Source organism: Bemisia tabaci, chromosome 10 (genome assembly GCF_918797505.1).
Source record: "Bemisia tabaci chromosome 10, PGI_BMITA_v3".
NCBI lineage: Eukaryota > Metazoa > Arthropoda > Insecta > Hemiptera > Aleyrodidae > Bemisia > Bemisia tabaci.
This window is the reverse complement of record NC_092802.1, coordinates 39,625,016-39,647,565: the sequence shown is the minus strand read 5'-3', so window position 1 is coordinate 39,647,565 and position 22,550 is coordinate 39,625,016. Positions and strand designations below refer to the sequence as shown.

Sequence of the window (22,550 nt, the reverse complement as noted above, 5' to 3'; positions counted from 1 at the left end):
CAATTTTTCAGATAATTTTGTTCGCCATTTCGCCTAAAGTTCCTGAAAATTTCTCGGAAAAATATTCATAATTTTCCTCAAAAATGAACGTTTTATCCGTGGAAATTTGGTAACTCTGGAATGTTCATACGGCGTTCTTCCTTAGCACGGCAGTATTTTAGGTGGCGCCGGCGCCAGGTGGCAACATGGACACGGGCGGCGGCGGCGGCGAGCGCACCTGTGATGTTGGATGACGGCGGCGCCGCGCGCGCCAGAGCGGGCGCCTCCTGGTCTCGAGTCAAACAGTAGGTCAATATGGATGTCAAGTCGCCCTCGTCATCGATTCAGCCCCCCCTCCCCCCATCCTTCCACTAATCGCATCTTTCGGTTTTCCTATCCTTCTCTTCTCCTTCGACTCCTCTCTTTCGGTTCCTCTCTTTCCGCACTTGTCATCGGGACCGCGGCGAATTTTGGCTTCCGTCCAGGAAAATCAGGAAAATCTAGAAAATGGAGCTCATGCGTGTGTGAGGGATTTGCCATTTAAGTAATTTTTTTCTTTTTTTCTTCTTTTTTTACCTTCTATTTATCTATTTCTCCTATCATAACAGTATTAAGAAAATGTACATTAGCTTGACTTGTTGACTAATTTATCGTTAACTGGTGGACAAAGGGTCCTAACTTATGAACTATTTCGACTGCATTCTGCAATTTGGAACTAAAAATTCTGGCTCATTTGAAAAAACACTTATGTGCATAGGGAAACTAATGGCACCTACGTTGTTTTTAAACCGGATCAGAATTTATAGTTCCACATTGCAAAATGCAGTCCATTTAATGGGGCATTAGATAGCCTTTTCTTAGAGGTACTTTTTCTCACGTAAAATTTCGCAAGAAACACGATGGTGCCACTGGTTTTCTCCGGAATCAACTCTAAAGCTCAAAAAAAGCCAGTTCGTGAGGGGAACTACGAATTTTTCAGAGAAGACTCTCCGGATGGAAATTTCTCATGGGGGGGGGGGTGTTCGAAAATCATAAATTCTTTAAAATCACGAAATATGACGTTTTTGGGCAAAAGATTCCTGTCGTTTGGTGGGGGGGGGGGGGAGGGGCAGGCCTCCTCTCCCCATTCCGACTACACTGGAAAAAAAAACCCATCGGATCTAGAGTCCAGACCCTTAAAAACATCGAAAAAAAGTACTCTTGATTCAATCAGAATCTAGCTTAAATCAAGAACCAAGCCTCTTAATTTAAGCGGCTTTCGTTTTGATTCAAGCAAAAACCTGATTGAATCAAGACTATTTTTTCTTGTCAATGTTTTCAAGAGTCTGGACTCTAGATCCAATGTGTTTTTTTTCCAGTGTACGAGTGACCGCATCTCCGTGGAGCACGTCAGCACGGACGATAACTTTTTAATGTTTCGCTACGTAACGTGTGTTCCATTCATTTCAGTGGCGTGGCGTGAATTTCGATATATCGATTGTTGTGCCATTTAAACTTATGGAAAAGGATCGATAAATAGGGTGTTCGCAGCGAACACCTTAATAGTCGATTCTACCATAGGTTTAAATGGCATAACAATCGATATATCGCAATTCACGCCACGCCACTGATTCATTTCCCTCCCGTGCGGAAAGCGAGGACGCAATTTGCCCGTTTGCCCTAGTTATGATCGGAATCAGGTACAAATCAGTTCCTCCGACTGATTCCGGCCTGCGTGGTCGTAGCCGCGATAGGTGCGTAGCGTAGCCATTAGTTTCGAAGCTTATGATTCGCGTGGGAAACTAACCACAGGATACCAGCACCACCAGCGGCGGCGTTGAAACTTGGCGTAACACAGGCTGTCCCAGGGTTAACGGACAATACTTTAAGGTGATTTGATGGACGCCATATTTTGTGTCAGAACGGCATGCGATATATCGCATCAATTGGCTCCATTTTTTTGCTACTCGTCATTTTTCTCCAATTTTGAGATCGCAATTCTGTTGTCAGGAGACTAAAGCACTCACTTGCCAATTTTAACAAAGAAATTCAACGTAATTAAGGCGTGGTTTTTCTTAGAGAGAAAACATCGCATTCGAGTGCAGATTCGATATCAGTATCGAATGCGATGTTTTCTCTCTGAATAAACCACGCCTTTATTACATTGAATTCGTTTGTAAAAATTGGTAAGTGAGTGCTTTAGTTTCCTGACAACAGAATTGCGATCTCAAAATTTGAGACAAATTATTAGTAGCTGAAAGAATAGAGCCAATCGATGCGATATATTGCACGTCGTTCTGACACAAAATATGGCGTCCACCGAATCACCTTAAGCTGCGATTCTTCTGACCGAAGCTTGCGATGGTGTCCAGACCGAGAAAACCCGGAAAATCCGGAATTCATCAGGGAATGACAATTTTCAGGGAAAATTAGGGAATCTGTTGGAGAAGCCGGGAATCTCCTCTCGTAACACTTTGAGACTAGTCTCTCCCTTCGACTTCATTCAAAATTACTCAATGTTATCTTTTTACTTTACTTACAGACATTTGCCGAACATTTCTTAAAATAATACTGAGTTTGTTTGTGTACTAAAATAAAGTGTGGTTAGGAAATTTTAAGTACCTATTGTTATTGGGATTTTTGCTATTGCCCCTGAGCCGTCACTAATTGACCTCTCGAATGAAATTTTTGAATTTTCAAATCATCAGAATAATGAAACAATTTTTATTGACATAAACATCAGGAGCGATTTTGTAACCAAAAATTGAATTGTGCGCCTGAGAATCTGCTGGAAGATGAACTAATTTCGATATTCGTGTTAGTGGCGAGGCGTGAATAATCGATTATCAACCAGCGGGATCGCCCCATTTTCTTCTTATTCTTTGTCTATCGCTTTGTCTATCAATTTCAATAAGCAGCCCGCCCAGTATAAGTGCTTTAGTAGATGAGCCATGAATAGTAGCCTTTATTGCAAACTGCGTATAGTTCGAATATTTCAGACACATTCCAGAACTCCGTCGGAAGTAGTTTCATAGCGATGACAGCTTCGGATTCCAGCTTATTCCCCGTGAAGAGTGAGAGGCGAAATTATTTTTGCGATCATCTCGTGCACCGCCATGCTAAGGAAGGACGCCGTATGAACATTCGAATGTTGCCAAATTTCCTCTTAGAAAAGATTTAATTTTGGAGAAAATTATGAATTTTTGTCCTTGCAATTTTTAGACTCCTAAGATCAAATTACGAACAAAATCCTCTGTAAAATTGGAAGAGAAATGTCAACAAATTTCCGCAAAAATCCGTGATTTGTCGAAGGAGGTTTGGCAACGGCTAAAAGCTCATACGCCGTTTTTCCTTGGCACGGCAGTGTAAACAAACGAACGGGAATACTTGATCGGAAGAATGTTTAGACAAAACTAAAACTAAACTGAGCATGAATCTAACGCGGTGATTTTTCTCGCAGTCCGACAGTATCACTCAGATCGTTACAGTATCACTCAGATCGTTCCAACACATTCTCAGAGTCTCTTCGGGTGATTATTGACAATTTTACGAAGCACGGATTATTCATTCGATAAAATTTTTCAGTCGGACGCAGGCACGTAGCTAGGATTGTTTCGAGGGGGGCTTGGTCGGGTGAGCGAGGCCCTCCTCCTCCCCGACTAAGGGGGGAGTTTGGGGGTATGGACCAGCACATACCGCTATGCTGCCGTGCAATGCGAAAACGCCATAAACGCCATCTTACATTTTGGAAACATTGTATCATTGCGGAAAAACTCGTGTGCAATGTTTTTACAGAATTTTCTCGCAAATACTATCAAGAACCTAAACTGAAAATTTGTGGTGCGTGGGTAAAACAATTTTTATTTTATTATGTGTTAAGTTCCGAAAAACGAGGGAAAATCTCGATGGATTTACGGCGTTCTTGTTTAGCACGGTGGTATGTATCTCGAGGTTCATCCGAGCATGCACTTACTGCTCTCTTCGCTATCATGGCACACTGGAAAAAAACACATTGGATATAGAGTCCGGACTCTAGGAAACATTGACAAGAAAAAATACTCTTGATTCAATCGGATTTTTGCTTGAATCAAAAGGAAATCCGCTTAAATTAAGAGGCTTGGTTCTTGATTTAAGCTAGATTCCGATTGAATCAAGAGTACTTTTTCTTGTCGATGTTTTTAAGAGTCTGGACTCTAGATCCAATGTGGTTTTTTTTCAGTGCAGTATGGCTGACCCCCTCTTGCGAAGAGGAGCATTTTAAGGGGCCTGCGTCACGTATGTACTGCACCTACAGGCGCAAATATCCCGAATCCGGGCGTTGGTAACACGGCAGCCGGCTGTTAAGTCGTTTTCGAGGGCGACCAGCGGGAAACACGCCCGGTGGCGTAACAAGTGAATCGGCGGCGGTTGAAACGTCCCAAGTCCCCAGTCCCTTTGAGCCCTCACGCGGGCGCATGCTCACCAACTGGGGGACTCGCCCGGGAAGAAAATGAAATCGGGTCTCGTCGTCGGCCGATCCGCCCCCAAAGCGAAGAGAGCAGTAAGTCCAAGCTCGGATGAACCTCGAGACACATAAAAGCATGTGTTAACCGTGGCTCATACGGAAATGGACTTACTGCTCTCTTCGCTATCACGGTAGCGTCCAAGTTACATCTCTCTCGGTGCCACTAGAGACTTACATGCGATAACTTGCTACCAGCGGGTCGACAATCGAGATCGACCTGATCCTGATCGGTAAATCTCTATCTTAGCAATGCTTTCTATCGATCAAGGTCGTTCGATATCGATGTATTGATTTGACGATAGAGCAGCAGTTCCGCCCGCGGGATCATAGGTTAAGGATTTTATGGGACAGTTACCCCGCTACCGTGACAATACGTGAGAACCCCCGTGTTTCCAACCCCCTCCCCCTCCCCCACGAAGAGAACATGTATATTTGTACCACAGCGGAGCCCCCTATAGCCTCCGTCTCATGGATAATATGGGTAGGTTTCTACTAGTCTGGAAGCAGTACTGACTTTTGGGGGGCCGTCCAGAAGTACGGAAAAAGTGCGGAAATTCCGCAAAGATGCGGAGTTTTTTTTCCTAAAGCCCAGTGTCCACTCGTCAAAATGGCGTCAAGATGGAAGCTCAAAGTGAACCGATGAACACGATCTGTTCGCGATTGTGGATCAGAAAAGAGTTGCGCCGCTCTATTTTGAGATGCAACACTCATCAGTCGCATCAAGTTCCGACTTTGAGCCATTTATCGTTGACATCGATTCACTTTTGAGCTTCCATTTTGACGAGTGGAGAGAGCGCTTAATACCACGCGTGTTTTTTGAAAAGCCTGGAAACTATGTCCCCTCCTGCGCGTTGATTCTTAGAGTAGTATATGTATTTGCCTGTGTAATAGCGCAACTGAGCAGTCAGTTAATCTTCAAGCCGACAATGAAAGTTTGTGGCTGCGTCAATTTAGTTGCAATAAGAGTGACGATTTTAAATTTTCGAAATTTTTCGGATTTTGTCGAATGGAGGTCCTAAAAAGTACTGAATTTTTCTGTTGAGGGTTTACTGAATATTTTAGAAATATATGGAAAAAGTACTGTAAAAGTACTGTTTTTTGACCTATGCCTGTTTTAGGAAACACGATGCAGGAGAGAGGCAAGGGAAAAGAAGAGAAGGAGGAGAAGAAGTCGAAAGAAGAGAGAGATGATGAAGAAACGAGAAGGATAGGAGTAGGCTTGGCTGAGGATGGCAAAAAGTTTAAAAAGCCGGAAATGGAGCCATTGCATGTGTGAGGGATTTGCCACTTAAGCACTTTTTCTTACGTAAAAAAAATACTACGAGGGTGTGCGGATTTACTCAAAAAATCCATCTCTAAGCTCAGAGCGAAGTTTAGTTGAGATATCCGAAATCGAAGTGGTATCGTAACGTTTAGTATCGTGCGCTCCCAAACTGGGATTTGGGCGTTACTCAAGGCCGCCAAATCGAAACGTTTCGAAATTCACTTCGCTATCGACTCCAAGAGCGTATGTCATCCGCAATTGAACTGCTGTATCTAACTACTAATCGCAAGATAGTGACTTACAGATGGTTGAAAATCGTGTAAAACATCAGGGAAATACATTTCTCAGCTAGAATTTAGCAGGATTTTCCGTGTTTTTTCTTGTAAATATCAGTTGCATCGGATCCAAAGTTAACCGATGTTAGTGTTATCTCTCATTTGCTGACTGGGTCGTTCGTTAAGCCTTCACATTATGCCACTTTTTCGCGAAGAAATTTACGTATTTCTGCCAAACATAAGTATGTGCGGGAGGGGAACACGGGGTGTGCTTGTTAGTTCTCGGGCGGTAATAATGAATAGGACAGTGCACTGGAAAAAAAGGTGTTTGGCTCAAGTATGATAATTTTTGAATTTGCCGCCAAGAATTTTTTTTTTTCTTGGTTTAAGCTCAATTTTCTTAATACAAGAAAAATAATGATTGGGTTAAGCAAATAAGTAGTTATATTAAGCAACTAAGAAGAAATACTTCTTGGCGGCAAATTTAAGATTCTTTTTTTTTCAGTGTTCCGGAATAAATTCCGAAATTCGGAACTTTCTGAATCCCCGGAGTTTTCAGCTATTTCCGGAATTTCCTCGGAATTTGCAGTTTTTCGCCAGTTTGACCATTTATTCGATCAAAGATAGGGACTTTTTGATCAAATTTGACGATCTTGGGAACTATATCTGGACGTATTTAGAGTCCCTTTATACTGAGAGTCAAGACAATGCGAATCCATTTCTGATTGGTCAACCGGATTTTAGGCCTTCACAGTGTCACAAACGGGAATAAAGATTACATTTTCACCAATTGCAAAGATTATAATCTGGAATGGACCGAGGAATTTCGGGTTCGACAAGGAACAAACGGAATGAGAGAAGGAACGGAGAAAGGAATCTAAGAATGAGCCGATCAAAGATTACGAAAAACGTTCAATTTGTGTAATCTTTATTCCCGTTTGTGACTCCATGAGGGGTGTTGTCTTGACTCTCAGTATAAAGGGACTCTAGACGTATTTATTTCGGAGTTTTTCCCAGGAATTTTTTAAAAAGTCGGAATTTTTCTCGGAACTTTGGCAAATTGGAACATGTTTCCGGAAATCGGAATTATTTCGGAATCTTTTGTTAAAATAAAATGGCAGCTCTAGAATGGGAATCATAAAGCGCAAGTGGCGTTGGCGACGTTTTTCGCCAAAGATGGCGGACTAGGTCACAGAGAGAGCCGGCGTCATCAAAGTCTAATATTCACAGCCCGAGATCTTATCTTCGCTCCACATTTTCCGGGGCACCGCCCCCCTATTTTCATATTCACGGATTCACGCTAAAACAACCTAAGTCGCACGCAAATCCCACGCGCATAGTTCGTTTTCGCCTGGATACGTCCATATCGACGGGGGAGGGGGGGTATGGTCATGAAAATTTAGATTTCTCAAGCAACAAATAATAGCGTTTTACGAGGGCATTTGCCCATCAAAGGAGCACGAACTTTCCCGCGCGCGACCCTTTCCCTCTGAAATTAGCACGCGGCGGTGTTTTTACTTTTATCGATTTCGTCGCCCGTCAACGAGATTAAGGGCAAGCGGAGACCGGCTCTAGGTCATGAATCAATATTTGGAAAATATTCCCGTGGGCTTTCCAGTCAGTGTTCGAAACTCACAGGCGGCAAAGCGCTAAATGCGCCTAAAAAATCGGTCATGGCGCCTAAAAAATGAAGGCTCTGCGTCAACGTGGCCCCTAAACAGTGTCCCCCCCCCAAAAAAAAAGAAAAATCCGAATTTTTCTGTTTGGTGATTTTTTCGAAAGTTACAAGTTACAGCTACTAGTTCTGTAACTTAAGCATCTTGCGTCTAACTTTTCACGAAATGCGCCGTAATATATAGGCAGAAAGTCAATTTGGCACCTAAAAAACGTTGCCACGTTGGGGTGGAGTCCCTTCGAAAAGAGGAGTTCAGAAAATTTTGGTAAAGCAGCACACGTTTACGCTTTTTTTTAAGGTGCAAAGTTTATTAATGGTACAGAGTAAAAATAACAAAATTGAACGTGTTGAAGTAACCGACAGACTTCTGAAATTAAAGAAACAACAACAAATTAAAGCCCCTGGCCCTGGACGCATCCAAGCACCATTATTTCCAAAAGAACCGAGCCAGTGCTACGGTTTACACGAGCTTAAGACGTGGGTCTGCAAATCCATCCTAAAAAAGAATCTGACAAGAACCTGAAAAAAGAAGAAAGAAGGAGTATCAACACAGCCGGAGACAGGAAATACGTCATCGGGCCTCTTTTTCAACTTTTTTCTCGAATCTGAGCGACACCTCATTGACAGCATATAGCAGAGCATTGAGACCTCACGCTTCACGTCATCGCGCCTTCCATTTTTCAGACGCAGCACGGATGTCCATCAAGTACGAATAGTCGTATCTCTGCGCCGTCGTAAGGGCGCATCCTTTCCCCCGCTTTATTTCGATATTGCGTTTGTTGTACGTTACTTACACATCGTTCATCCGTTGTAACCCCCTGCAGGACGCTCTATTTTTGCTTTGTTTTCTTTGCCGATCGCTGTTTCTATCAATTGCAAAAATCGACCAACTGCATAGGGGAACTAATGGCACATACGTCGTTTCCGCAATCATCGCCCGTGAGGAGTCCGGGCAATCGAGCGCTGTTGTAGGTCAAGATTCAAGATCCACGGTTAATTTTGATGAACCGAATTGGACGTATTCATGCAGAAAGGAAATCTGTGCAAACGGATAAATTGCAAAAAGACGTATGTTACATAGGAATCGCGTGCTTCGTAGTTCCTTTTGATGTAATTCCTCTGCACTTGGGTCCTTTTTGCATGAACGCAGCCGAGTGAGTGACGGATACGCTAACGAACTTCAAACTTCAGGCACCTCGTCACAACTTTAGAGGTCTCGACTTTCAAAAGAGTTCTTTTCGCTGCGCGCTGTTGCCGGATTCTGTTGAAAATCAACTTTTCCCCCCACAAAATCGATGTAGAGTCGAGATTTCCCGTCATTTTCAGGGTTGCATGCAGAGATGGAAAATTTCATGAAATTTATTCGAGTGAAATTTCATAAAATTTATTGAAATTTCACGAAATTTCATGAAATTTATTGAAATTTTTGGGGATACATTCCGGATGCTGAGAAACGCCTAGAAACAGTGATTCTAAATTTTGAAATTTTTCACCCCGAGCATAAAACATTCGCGCGTTGCACATGTTTTCGTTAAGTTTAGAGGTTAGGTTGGGGTTTTTCTCTCTAAACTCCTCTTTTTGCCCCCTCTTTGTGTCTGGCACCTTCAGTAGAGTAGCATAATACCGCAGCATCAACAGAAAGACGATCTAAAACGCTTTCAGACCTCCAAAGGTTCAATCAATAATTCTAAAAAAATTAATAAATTTCAACTTTTGTGAAATTTATTCGAGCCTTATGAAATTTCATGAAATTTCATTTCCATCTCTGGTTGCATACAGAGATATGCCAAAAAAAAAGTATCCACCTTGATTAGCTTTTGAGCGTTGTCGGATAGCGGAAAACGCCGAAAAACTTGTTCTGTATTTTTGTGGGAGACTAAAAATGCAAACGTGCGGAAAAGATGCCCCCTTTTAGAAAATTGAACACGTGTTTCGACGCTTTACGATATTCGTATCCGTTAAAAAGATATTTAAGGTGCACGGAGAAAACAATTTCGTGCGTGGGACTCGAAGTTTAGGTCATATGGATCTCCGAAGTTTTCGGATTGAGCATCTGAACACTTTAGGTCTAGCTGTCGAGGTTCGGATCACACATCTGAAACTTCAGTCCTTACATCTGAAGTACTTTGGTTTTCACATCCGAAAAACTTCGGTTCTCACATCTGAAGTACTTCAGTTGTAAGAACTGAAGTTTCAGATGTGTGATCCGAACCTCGACAGCTAGACCTAAAGTGTTCAGATGCTCAATCCGAAAACTTCGGAGATCCATATGACCTAAACTTCGGGTCCCACGCACCGAGGTTTTTTTTCTCCGTGTGGATACTTTTCTATGGCAGACCCTGAGTATTTAAAGACCTTGCACTAAGTACCTTAGCAATTTCATGGGGTGCGGCAAAAGTTAAGTTCGGAGGTCACCGTTACTTCTCTCCTATGATGATTGATGACCAACTTGGTGAGTGTATAAAATTCGCCTGATGATGACCGATGAATGTCTGGATAAGCATTTTGCCACGTAGGCGAGTTTTAAGCAAAGTGGGTCAGGGTTGCTGAACATACGGACCATGACAAGGTGCTAAGCCGAGCATCATGATTTATGTTTTCTCATGAAACTTTCACGTAGATCATAATTTGTACAACGACAGTTACTAAAAAAATTTGAAATTTTTCTATTTGCAACCCTGTTTTTCCTCTCGTGGCGCGCTCCGGAAGAAATTAAAATCGGGTGCTTTAAAGTTCGGCAATCGGTTTACTTTCACGAGTGCTTCGGAAACTGCAGGATGCACTTTCATCGCCTTCCTCCACGGAAGTGTGGATTTTGACGGGGAGAAAGGAAATATTTAAACTCTTAGTTTTTAACTTACCTCCCTCTTGGCGTGTGAAAAGCACACTTTCAACTTTCTCCTCGTAGAAAATTCCTAAGTAGCATTTATCAACGGAAAAATCTCGATATTTTCAAATGAAATTGCGATTTTGCGCGATTTTTTGGCGATAAAATGATCAACATCACAACGCAATGGGGGTACGTTCGGTCGCGCTTTAGCTATCAAAATTCGTGCTCTGAGCAAATGGATTCTATTCTCGCGATTTTGTTAGTTTAAATTATTAAATACTCGTCATAAAGGATAGGTTAAAAAAAGCTTGATGTTAGAAATACGATAGTAGGTATGTAAAGCACGATATTAAGGACGACATCTACCGATGGGTTCACATCTTCGTTCATCGGTTCTATCAAAGTTCAAACGGAGTGATAAACTGCCGTGCTAAGGAAGAACGCCGTATGAGCCTTCAGACGTTGCCAAGTTTCCTCAGATAAAAACCGAATTTACTGGGAAAATTCTGAAAATTATTTTTCAAAATTTTCAGACAATTTTGTTCGCAATTTTATCTGAAATATCTGAAATTTTCAAGGAAAAGTATGCATGAATGTGGTCAAAAATACATGTTTTATCAAGGGAAATTTGGCAATTCTCGAATGTTCATGCGGCGTTCTTACTTAGTACGGAAGTATACTTGTGCGGTTTTCGAATAGATAACTATTCGCGCTCCGAAGTATGTTTGTTGCCTATGTTGCGAGATTGAAGGTGAACCTCAAGTTGACGAAGTCTGCCAATACTCCCGTGCTAAGGAAAAACGCCGTATGAACATTCAGACGTTGCCAGATTTCTTTCGGTAAATCACGAATTTTCGGGAAAATTTGTAAATTTAAGAGGCAGCAGACTGAACAGCATTGGTCGGCGTCTCCGCTCCCACCTGTTGGCGAAAAAAAATTCAAAATTCCATTCCCTGGATTTCCCTGTTTTCCCCGGCAGTAGAAGCCCTGCGGGCCGATCATTGAAAACTGATAGACAAATCGATAGACAAAGAAGACATAGGGAGTATAGAGCGATCCTACTGGTTGTCATGGTTGGTTCTTATAGACTAAGGAAGAAAATGATGGACTAACTGTCGGGTCTTTGGTGGGTTGCTGTTAGTTAGTCCATTACCTATCTCCTATGTCCATTGCCACCACCCGCTTCCACCAATAGGATCCCTCAAATCCCTTTTGTCGACTTTGTCTATAGCTTTGTCTATCAGTTTCAATAATCGGCCTGCTGATAGATCTTAATATGCTGTGTTGAGCAAGACGACAGCGGAGCTCATGGAATTAAGCGAGCGTCACGAAAATGATGAATGCAATTAAGAACGCACACGTGCGTGTAATCATACCGGTGGCGAGGCGTGAATGATCGATAATCGATATTTCCCCATTTAAAGCCGTGGTAAAGAGTCGATTATTACGGTGTTCCTTGCCAACACTCAGCTTATCGATCCTTTCCCATAGGATGAAAGGGGAGATACATCGATATATCGCAAAGCGCACGCCACGCCACTGGATCATACCTGATCCCGGAGCCCGGCCCGGGCGAGTTATATGATGAGAGCTGCGAGCTTTGTGCTTTCGCCTCCAATTAGATTAACTTCAACTGAAAGGAGAAGAGATCTGCCGCGCTACGGAAGAACGCCGTATGAACATTCGAGAGTTGCCAAATTTCCTTCGATAAGATGTTTATTTTCGAGGCAAGTTATGAATACTTTCCCTTGAAATTTTCAGGAACTTCAGGTGAAATTGCGAACGAAATTATCTGAAAAATTGGAATAAAAACATTCATATGTTTACCAGGAAATTCGGTTTTCATCGAAGAAAACGTGGCAACGTCTGAAGGCTTATACGGCGTTGTTCCTTAGTACGGCAGAGATCCGTCCAAATCCAAGGGAGGGACTCGCAGCTTTTTTTCCCCTCGGGTTTGCAATTTCACCGCCGCACAGTGGAGCGAGCTAATTGAAGAGGTCGCGCGTGAAATTTTTGGCTAAAATTTCAAATTTTGACGTTTATTGCGTCACAAATTCGATACCGATTGGTATTACTGAAAGGGAATTTTACGGAAAACCAATGGACTCACATTTGAACTTTTTTGTTTCATCCTCTCTATTCTAATAAAATCGTTTTTAAGACGCTCGATAAACGGGATGAGGAAGGAGAGTCAGACGCTCCAAAGCTCGAATTCTATAGAAGGACTCAAAATTCTGAGTAAGGAGAAAGTCATTAAGAATATTGTTTGGCGGGAAATTTCTCTTTGAAACATCGTATTGTTATTCAATAAAAATTATTTGCTCAGCAACCGCCAACGGGCGATTTCGACGATTTCGCTGGCCGCGAAGCGGCCTTTGGGGGAGGAGGGCCCAAGGGGCGGAGCCCTCTAGTATATTCGAAAATATACACTGGAAAAAAAAGTCGCTTGGATCTAGAGTCCAGATTCTTAAAAGCATTGACAAGAAAAAATAATCTTTATTCAATAAGACTTTTTGCTTGAATGAAAAGGAAATCTGCCTAAATCAAGAGGCTCGGCTCTTTGATTCAAGAGAAATCGGATCGAATCAAGTATTTTTTCTTGTCAATGTTATTAATAGTCCAGACTTTAGATCCAAGCGACTTTTTTTCTAGTGTTAAGCTTTCAAAGAGTCCGGATTTTGTCCGACTTTCTCCTGTTGACTCGTTCCATTGTGCGCCGGCGAAACCGCAGCTTAATATCGATGCCCAAAGTGCGAAACCACGTAATTCCGTTTTCGCGGCTATAGACTTCCTGATGTCATACTTTAATTGGACTTCATTTTGCAATTAGGAACTACAGTTTCCGGCTCATCCATAAAAACACTTGCGAGCATGAGAGAACTACACGGAGAAAAAAACTTCGTGCGTGGGACCCGAAGTTTAGGTCATATGGATCTCTGAAGTTTTCGGATTGAGCATTCGAACACTTAAGGTCCAGCTGCTGAAGTTTGGATCACACATCTGAAACTTCAGTTCTTACGTCTGAAGTACTTCGGTTTTCACATCCGAAGAACTTCGGTTCTCACATCCGAAAAACTTCGGCTCTCACATCTGAAGTACTTCGGATGTGAGAACTGAAGTTTCAGATCTGTGATCCGAACCTCGACAGCTAGACCTTAAGTGATCAGATGCTCAATCTGAAAACTTCAGAGATCCATATGACCTAAACTTCGGGTCCCACGCACGAGGTTTTTTTCTCCGTGTAATCGTACACCCGTAGTTTCTAAACAGACAATGATCCAGATATTGTACCGCACAAGTTTTCACGTAAATTAAAAGTTTTTTTTACGCCCTCTGTGTGTTTGGCCGAGTAGCGGCCAAAGGGCATGACATCCCCCACTACGCTGTGTACGCTAATACGCTACGTCTCTCATGCTTATCTTCATCCGCTCGTCGGAACTTCCCTCGATGTTTACGCGCTACGGCAAGCTGAGACCCGATCGGTGATCGAGAAGTGGAGGGGGGGGGGGGGGGGTTAGGTGGGTTCGTGGGTTCCCGATCGGGGTTGTCTGATGGCGAGTGTGACGGGGACGCAGTTGACACTTGACAGGCCCGGCCGTCGATAGGCTCACGTCTGCCCGACGGAGCGGGAATCGGCAAGTCGGGGAAACGGGGAATCGGGGATGTCGGGAAAGCGAGGAGAACGACACGGACGCCGACGGACGGACGCCGCGACGCCGCCCTGACCTGCACCAACTGCAACGACGACGCTCGACGCTCGTCTCGTGTGCACGTTGCACGCCATCCGAGTCGCACACGCCACACACGCAATTCCTCATGCTCGACTCCCGGTCCGGGCCAGACCGTGAACGGCCCCGACGGTTTCGTCCCCCCCCCCCCCCCCGAGCACCTCTCTATTTTCCCGCTTACCAGTGGCAGTGGAACCTAGAGTACCTGTATAGCGAGAGTATGGACAGATCGCTTCATGGAGGGCTTAGGGCCCGAAAGTGCAGCCATCCTTCTAACAAACTTCTAATACACAAAATTTCACTGCCAGTCTGCAGAGTCTGCAAATTCCAATTCTAACCAAGATGGCCAAGAATGTACAGAAATGAGCGTTCTTCCGCAAAAATGAGTTTTATGCATAAACTGAGTCAAATGCACTTATAAACGACGTTTTGTAACAATAGTATTAGTAAATCGTTCTGGATAATTGAAATTCATAGGTTGGCTCCATTTCTGGGCCCTAACTTTATTCGCAGAAGCATCGGTGAAGGCCTGATGAATTTTCGGAGTTTCACATCTGTCCTCACTCTCTCTATACAGGTACTCTAGTGGAACCTACCGGCTCATCATTCATATTCGCAGATAAAGCCATAGACGAAGGGGCCCATTGGTCGAGTCGACTAAGGAGGAAAATAGTGGAAATTGATAGACGAAGAAAAATACGAGAAAGTGGAGCGATCTTGTGGGTTGATCAGGTTAAGGAGGAAAATGATGGGAATTGATAGACAAAGCGGTAGACAAAGAAACGTCGGAGAATTGAGTGATCCGATGCGTTGAGTAGACTAAAGAGGAAAATGATGGAAATTGATAGACGAAGCTATAGACACAGAAGACGACGGACAAAAATGGAGTGATCCGATGGGTTGAGTAAATCAAGGAAGAAAATAATGGAAATTGATAGACAAAGAAGACGTCGGAGAATGGAGTGATCCGATGGGTTGAGTATACTAAAGAGAAAAATGATGGGAATTGATAGGTAAAGCTGTAGACAATAAAGCAATATTATGTTCGATACGCCATAACTTTTTCAAGCATTGGTTTAAAATGTTCCAGTTTTGACCGTTGTCCTAATCAACTTTTTGGAGGGTCACAATCTCCCGACCTCCAAGAGGAGCACCCTCAAAATATCAACATTTTCAGGTGTGCCCCCCCCCCCCCCCTCCCCACTTCTGACTTGTCAAGTTATGCCTCACGGAGCGCTTCTTTTACCAATTCGGTCATTGCAATAAAAAAAGAATCATATCCTTTATTTAAAAAGAGAAAATAAAATCTAGTGTCCAGAAATTTATTTTGACGACTAACCCTAGAAATCCCAAGCCGGGTCGAATTGACCCGCCTTCCCGCTTATCTCTTTCGAGGGAGTTAAAGCGCCGGTATATACGAGCTTTAGATATAGTAACAAATCCTCAATGAAGAATCAGCCATCAAATTGGAAGAAAGAAAAAACTCGAGTGTCAACACAGCCGAAGACAGAAGAGATGTAATCGGGTCTCGTTTTTGAACTTTCCTCCCGAATCTGAGCGACATTTCATCGACAGCATAGAATTGGAAGTTCACGCCTCACGCCATGGCCCCTTCAATTTTGCAGATGCAACACGGACATCCATAAAGCACGAATAGTTGTATCTCTGCGCCGTCATCAACGCGCGTCCTTTCCCTCGCTCTATTTTCATGTTGTAAGATGAAGTGGCATGTATTGAAGATTTTGAACTGATAAGAATCAAGGCTGCACTGCCAAGCAGTCTACTGGCCAGCGCGTCAATTCACACCGATTCCGAGGGGGGGGGGGGGGGGGGAGGGTTGGCTTTTATGAATAAAATTTACAGCTCAGACGCCCATGGGTCCATTTTCTGAAAACTTCATATTTGCTTCTACGGTTCTCTTCGCTATCACGGCACTAGAGGTCTTTTCGTTTTCAAATTCAGCCATTCTAATTATTGCCCTCTCAGGGTGTCTAGCGACCTGGGAAACCGGGAAAAGCGGTAAATGTCAGGGACTTTCTTCTTGTGTCAGGGAAATCAGGGAAAACGTCAGGGATTCAGCAGAAATTCGGCATGTCAGGAAATTTTATTTTGCAAGCGATTTTCGTGTCAGGGAGCCCCAAAATTACGGTTTTTTTTCTTTTTGAAAATAGACGATGAATCAACTTTCAGAAAAATGGAATCGATACTAGAGTTTCTACCAGAATTTCCCCTGATGTCTTTTAAATTCTAAAAATGAGGCAAACGTATCTCGTATAAGTTCAGGCGCCATATACTTTGCTCTATTTATTGGATTATATCCCTGAAACATGAACAAATTCTTATTTACATCCAATCAATTCAAGCATGTCGAAAAATTGGGAATATTTTTCCTTTTTGTCCGGGAAATGTCAAGGAATTATTTTTTCCGTCTGTCACGGAATTTTACATTTTTCCCCGGTTTGCGGCCGTATTTGTCAGGGAAATTAGGGAAGTGTCAGGGAATTTTTTTTTGAAAACCGCTAGACACCCTGCCTCTTGATGACATTTTTGAATATTCAAATCATCAGAATAGTGGAGAAGCTAAAAGCTTTCATCGACCAGATAAACGCCAGGAAGGCTTTTGGAATTAAACATTTCGATGTGTGCCTGAGAAGGTAATTTGTGTTATTTGTATCAAACAGTGTTCGAAAATCACCTTTGAGTTTTAGGAGCCATGTGGCGCATCAGGCTCGACTTTTAGGGGCCAGATTGACTTTTTGCTTATATATTACGGCGCATTTTGTGAAAAATTAGACGCAAGATGTTTTAGTCTCAGAACTAGTAACTGTAACTTGGGGCGATTTTGAAAATTTACAAAAAAGAAAAATTAGGATTCCTTTTTTTTTGGGGGGGGGGGGGGAGGGACTGGGGGAAGGGCAATTTTTAGGGGCCACGTTGGCGCAGAGCCATCATTTTTTACGCGCCATGACCGATTTCTTGGGCGCATTTGGCGCGCTGGCGCCTGTGAGTTTCGAATACTGGTATCAAATGAAATCGGGGAAGGTAAGAATGCTCGCACACAGGGGATGAGTGCTCATCCTGGCAGGTTGGCGACACCCAACTTCGCCTCTTCGAACACATGCAAAAGAATAGAATATTTGTAATAGATTTAAATGGAGGGGAAAACAGTGTTGTCAACCCACTAAGCTTGTACGGCGATTTTCCGGAGGACGTCAATAAATCGTGACCCCCCTGTAGGGGATAAGGGGGAGCTGTATGGGGGGGGGGGGGGGCGAAAAGACTCTCGGCGGAATGACATGCTCGATGCTTTGATTTACGCGAGTTGCGACACCAACACCACTTTCGGCAGTTCCGGCGCCCTACTCCAGCCTCGATTTCGCCCTTCTTTTACTCTTCCCCTTATTTTTGCCTTCTTTTTCCGCTTTTGATTCTGTTCTGCTTCCTGACATTCTTTTTCTCCTTTTTTCCTGTCACTCTCTTCTTTCAATTTTTTTTCTTTTCATCCTCTTCTTCCTCCTGTTTTCTTGTCATTGTCCTCCTGCTCTTTCTTGTCATGTCCTCTTTCTCCTTGTTTCTTGTCATTCTTTTCTTTCTCCTTTTCTCTTGTCGTTGTCCTCCTTCTGCTTTCTTGTCATTGTCCTCCTTCTCCTTCTTTCTTGGCATTCCCTTTCTTCTCCTTTTTTCTTGTCATTCTCCTCTTTCTCCTTTTTTCTTGTCATTCTCCTCTTTCTCCTTTTTTCTTGTCATTCTTCTCTTCCTCATTCTTTCTTGTCATTGTGCTCCTTCTCCTTCTTTCTTGTCATTCTCTTCTTCCTCCTTTTTTCTTGGCATGCTTTTCTTTCTCCTTTTCTCGCGTCATTCTCCTCTTTCTCCTTTTGTCTTGTCATTCTCCTCCTTCTCCTTCTTTCATGTCCTTCTCTTCTTTCTCTTTTTTCCTTCTTTTTTCTTTCCACTTTGTCTTCTCCAAGTCCTTGAAGGGATCCACAAACCAACGTAAACTTCAAGGATCGGTTTCTGTATTGCTGCGTCTAACTTTTCACTGAATGCGCCGTGATATTTTGGCAAAAAGTCAATTTTGCCCTTTAAAAAAATCCTCAATTGCCCCTGAAAATGGAGCTTGATGAGCCACATGGCTCCTGGAACTTAAAGATGAGTTTCGAGCACTGCTCATGTGTCTGTTTTTGATACAGTTAAGATGAATTTTGCTGTTTTAGCCATTTAGCCATTTTAGCCACATGGCTCCTGAGACTCAAAGATGAGTTTCGAGCACTGCTCAAGTGCTCATGTGTCTGTTTTTAATACAGTTAAGATGAATTTTGCTGTTTCAGCCATTTCCGTGATTTCATCTAAAAGAGTTTAGACGAATTTTGAAGGAAACTCGATTTCGAAAATTTGCCACTTACTACTCTCTTCGCTACCACGGCAGTGTAAAACGGCCTCGTTTCGTGCTGGTTTTCGTTCCTGTTTATCCTCTTTTGAGACCCAATCTGACGCCGTCGCCGAGGTATGGCGCATGGCGCTCCGTCCGCGGTAACATTACCGAAGATGGCTTGCACCTCTTTTTTACCGCGGTATTAATCCCGTAACAAGGCCGCATACTCGCCGCAATCGCACTCCGACAGTGAAACCGAATCGTCCGCCGCTCAGTGGATCCAGTCAGTAGGACAGGTCGGACAAAATTCGGAAACTTCAAACGCTTAGAACTCCGTTTACACAAAACTTTGAGGTTCTAAAAGTGGTTTCGTTGGTTTCCTCGTAAAATTTTCTTCCAGAAGCACCCCTTGAAGTTTAAAATGTGACGAAATAAACATAAACATTTGCAGTTTTTGTCAACAATTTCGTGTTCGACGTCTCTAATTGACTCGACCCACTGTGCGACGGTCGGTCGGGACTCCGTCACCACCTGTCGCCCGGCCTCACCGTGGTCCACGTCATTGTCCGCACTCAAATCCACGATTCAAATCCTTCCACTTTCTGATATGAAAGACACCATACAAAATGGCAAAAGAGGAAAGATAACAGGAATGATTGGACCAATAGACATGGCGCGTATTGAAGTAAGATGTCGATGGCCAAATGCGATTGTACGAGTCTACCCAAGCATATTCCAAACACCAAAAAAAAAACACCAATTTTTTATCTGTTGATTACAATACTAATATTTAGGTTATTTTTTACAAAAGTAAAAGATCAGAAAAATTAGTTATATTTTATGAGGGAAACCCACGTATCTTCGATGCAACACAGGCGGATCCAGAAACCTCGAGCGAGGGGGGGGGGGGGGGGAAGTGGAGTTTATAGGAAAAGTCAGGGAAATTCGCGAGCAAATTTCTGCTAAAGCAGAAGTCAGCGTAGGTTAAAGAGAAAACGACGTAACTGTAAGTTAAGTTCAGAGGTCGGGAAAGTTAGGAAATGCAATATTTTGGAGTCAGGGAGAATCAAAAAACCTCAAGGAAAATCAGAGAACCGGAAAATGAAGAAATTCTGGAAACTCTGTTTATGTTTCTCATAAAACGTCCGTGTAAAAGCACACATAAAAGACGATTGGCACAACGGAAATAATCACTGAAAGTAACTCGAAACAAAGATATTAACATTTTCCGGTGCATAAATTCAAACTTCCCGCTCGTATAAAAAACCATAATCTACCTAAGTTTAATCGCATTCTAAACGTTACCGTCCCAAGTAGCACAGATTGCAATAAGTAGCAATTAGCAATTACACTGTAAAAATATTGAGATTCCACTGAGTGTTGTGTATGTTGCCTAGCTCCTATTTGAAGGGGCATCATTTATCGAAACTTATTGCAATAAAATTGAAATAAGTTGTAATTTTTCATTCCATTGCATTTTGCACATCTTTCTGACACATGGAGCTCATTTTGTTGATCGTATAAAGTAGGCATAAATCGACTAAATGATGTAAAAATATTGCGATTTAGTTGTAAAAACTTACAATTTTATTGGAATCAAATAGCAATTTTATTTCAATATTTTCGTTGCACTGTGCTACTTGGGGAAAGTTATTGTAGTATGAAAATATGACAACCTCAATCTCGGTGCTTCAGCTTAGCTGTTGCAAGTTGAACAACACTAGTTGAATAACTACTGTATAAACAACTCAGGGCGAGAAAGGAACATGATTATTCAGAGGCCTGCCAAAACTACTGTGATGCGCGATTTGAGTCACGTAGAATCTTTTTTTGCTTGTGAGCGGGAAATTCAACTTTGTCGTAACCAATACTAAAAAAACATTAATATCTTGTTTGGGAATGTATCTTGGTTGCGCGTATCGTGTTGTACGTAAAATTTTGAGGGAAACATGAATCAGATTGGGTAAGTACGTACTTTTACTTTCTCGCTCCCCTCACAGGTAGAGGAAGTATTTTCATCGTCCAAGAAAAACGAAAAGTTGAAATTTCATCATTTCTAGGCGCTTGAAGGTGCCTGAAGTCAAAATAACCATAAACACTTGAAAAAATGTGTGTCCGTCCGTCAGGCGCACCATTTTTCTGTGCACAGCCATATATCTCAGAATCTGTCTTTTCAATTCCATTCAAAATTTGCATGGAAGACCATATCTATGGTCCTCTTATGCACGGCAAGTGGTTTTGGGGTGCGCCGAAATTGGGGGGGGGGGGGGGCAGTGGCAAAACATGATTTTTATCAAATTCACACGGAGGGCTCACTTTCAAGGACTGTAAATTTTGAAAAATTGCCTTTCATTCTCTGAAAGTTGGCATCAAGCACCACCTGGGTCATTAATTTAACTTCCTAAAATATCTTTTTTGTCTTTACGGTTGCAAGTAAATGTAAAATTTGGTTTTTTACTGACATCCTCTGTTATTTATCTCATTTGTTGCAGGACAACGAATCTTCAAAGACGTGAAATGCTCTCAAGAGTTGCCAATAGATGTGGACGAAACAGGACAATACTTCAACACGACTGTAAGTGCGCTTCATCAGTCATGGAACATACCAGTGGCGAGGTGGCAATGATCGATTATCGATATTTCCCCGTTTGTAGCTGTGGTAAAGAATCGATTATTATGGCGTTCGTTGCAGAGACCCCTGTCTATCGATCCTTTTCCATAGGTTTAAGCGGCAGGTCAATCGATATATTGCAAAGTAGGCCACGCCACTGGAACATACGACCGTAGAAATAGATGCATGGAGGAAAATTATGGTAATCAAAACGAAACCGTGAAATCAGGGAAAAGCTAGGAAAATAGAAAAAATCCTTTGATGATACGGGAGAAAGTTTAGAAAAACAGGAGAATGTCAGGAGGGTGAGTCAGTGCCCAGAAAAACAGAAAGTAGGAAATTAATGTGTTTTTGATAACGAATTGGACCACTTTCAGCAGAAAGGAACCAAACCACATCAAATGCTATTCTCAAAAGCAGGCAATTTAATTTGTTAAAAGAGACCGTTTGTACAGATTTCTTTGAAAATGTTAAGGAATTTGCCTCGTATGCGATGCAGAAAATTTACCGAAAATCTGCATAATCGTTTTCATGTAAAAAATTAAATTGCCCAATTAAATTTGGCCAAAGCTGATGTGGCTTGGTTCATTTCTGCTCCACGCGGTTCAATTCAACCATAAGATAGCGTGTAAATATTTTTAATCATTATCACTAAAGCTTTTCGGCTTAGTAACCATCATCAGTGCTCATCAGGGTCGGACTGGCTCACATCTGAGGGCGTAGACCCTTGGCTGGTTAAAGAGGCGAAATGTGATATTTCCTGATGGGGCATCCCCTTCGTGGAGAGGAGTTCAGAAAATTTTGGCAAAGCAGCACAAGTTTACGCTATTTTCAGGTTCAAAATTTATTAATCGTACAGAGTAAAAATTGTGAAACTGAACGTGTTGAAGTAACCGACAGACTTCTGAAATTAAAGAAAAAATAAAAAATTAAAGCCACTAGATGCATCCAAGCACCATTATTTCCATAAGAACCGTGTCAGTGCTGCGGTTTACACAAGCTTAAGACGTGGGTCTAAAAATCCATCCTAAAAAAGAATCAGGCAAGAACCTGAAAAAAGAAGAAAGAACGAGTATCAACACAGCCGACGACAAGAAAGACGTATTCGGGCCTCTTTTTTAACTTTTCTCTCGAATCCGAGCGACACCTCATTGGAAGCATATGTATAGCAGGGCATTGAGAACTCGCGCTTCGCGTCATCGCGCCTTCAATTTTTCAGACGCAGCAGGGACGTCCATCAAGTACGAATAGTTGTATCTCTGCGCCGTCGTTAACGCGCATCCTTTCCCTCGCTTTATTTCCATATTGTGTTTGTTTCCGTTAATCTTATTCG

General features: G+C 42.5%; 1 protein-coding gene across 1 annotated transcript in view; it reads left to right on the top strand.

Annotated features, from left to right (window-relative positions):
- The window catches only part of LOC109036042 (protein GPR107), an 88,922-nt gene that overhangs the window by 50,091 nt on the left and 16,281 nt on the right, over positions 1-22,550 (top strand). The window contains 1 exon segment of the mRNA XM_019049951.2: positions 21,099-21,181. Coding sequence (XP_018905496.2) covers positions 21,099-21,181 — 83 coding nt within the window.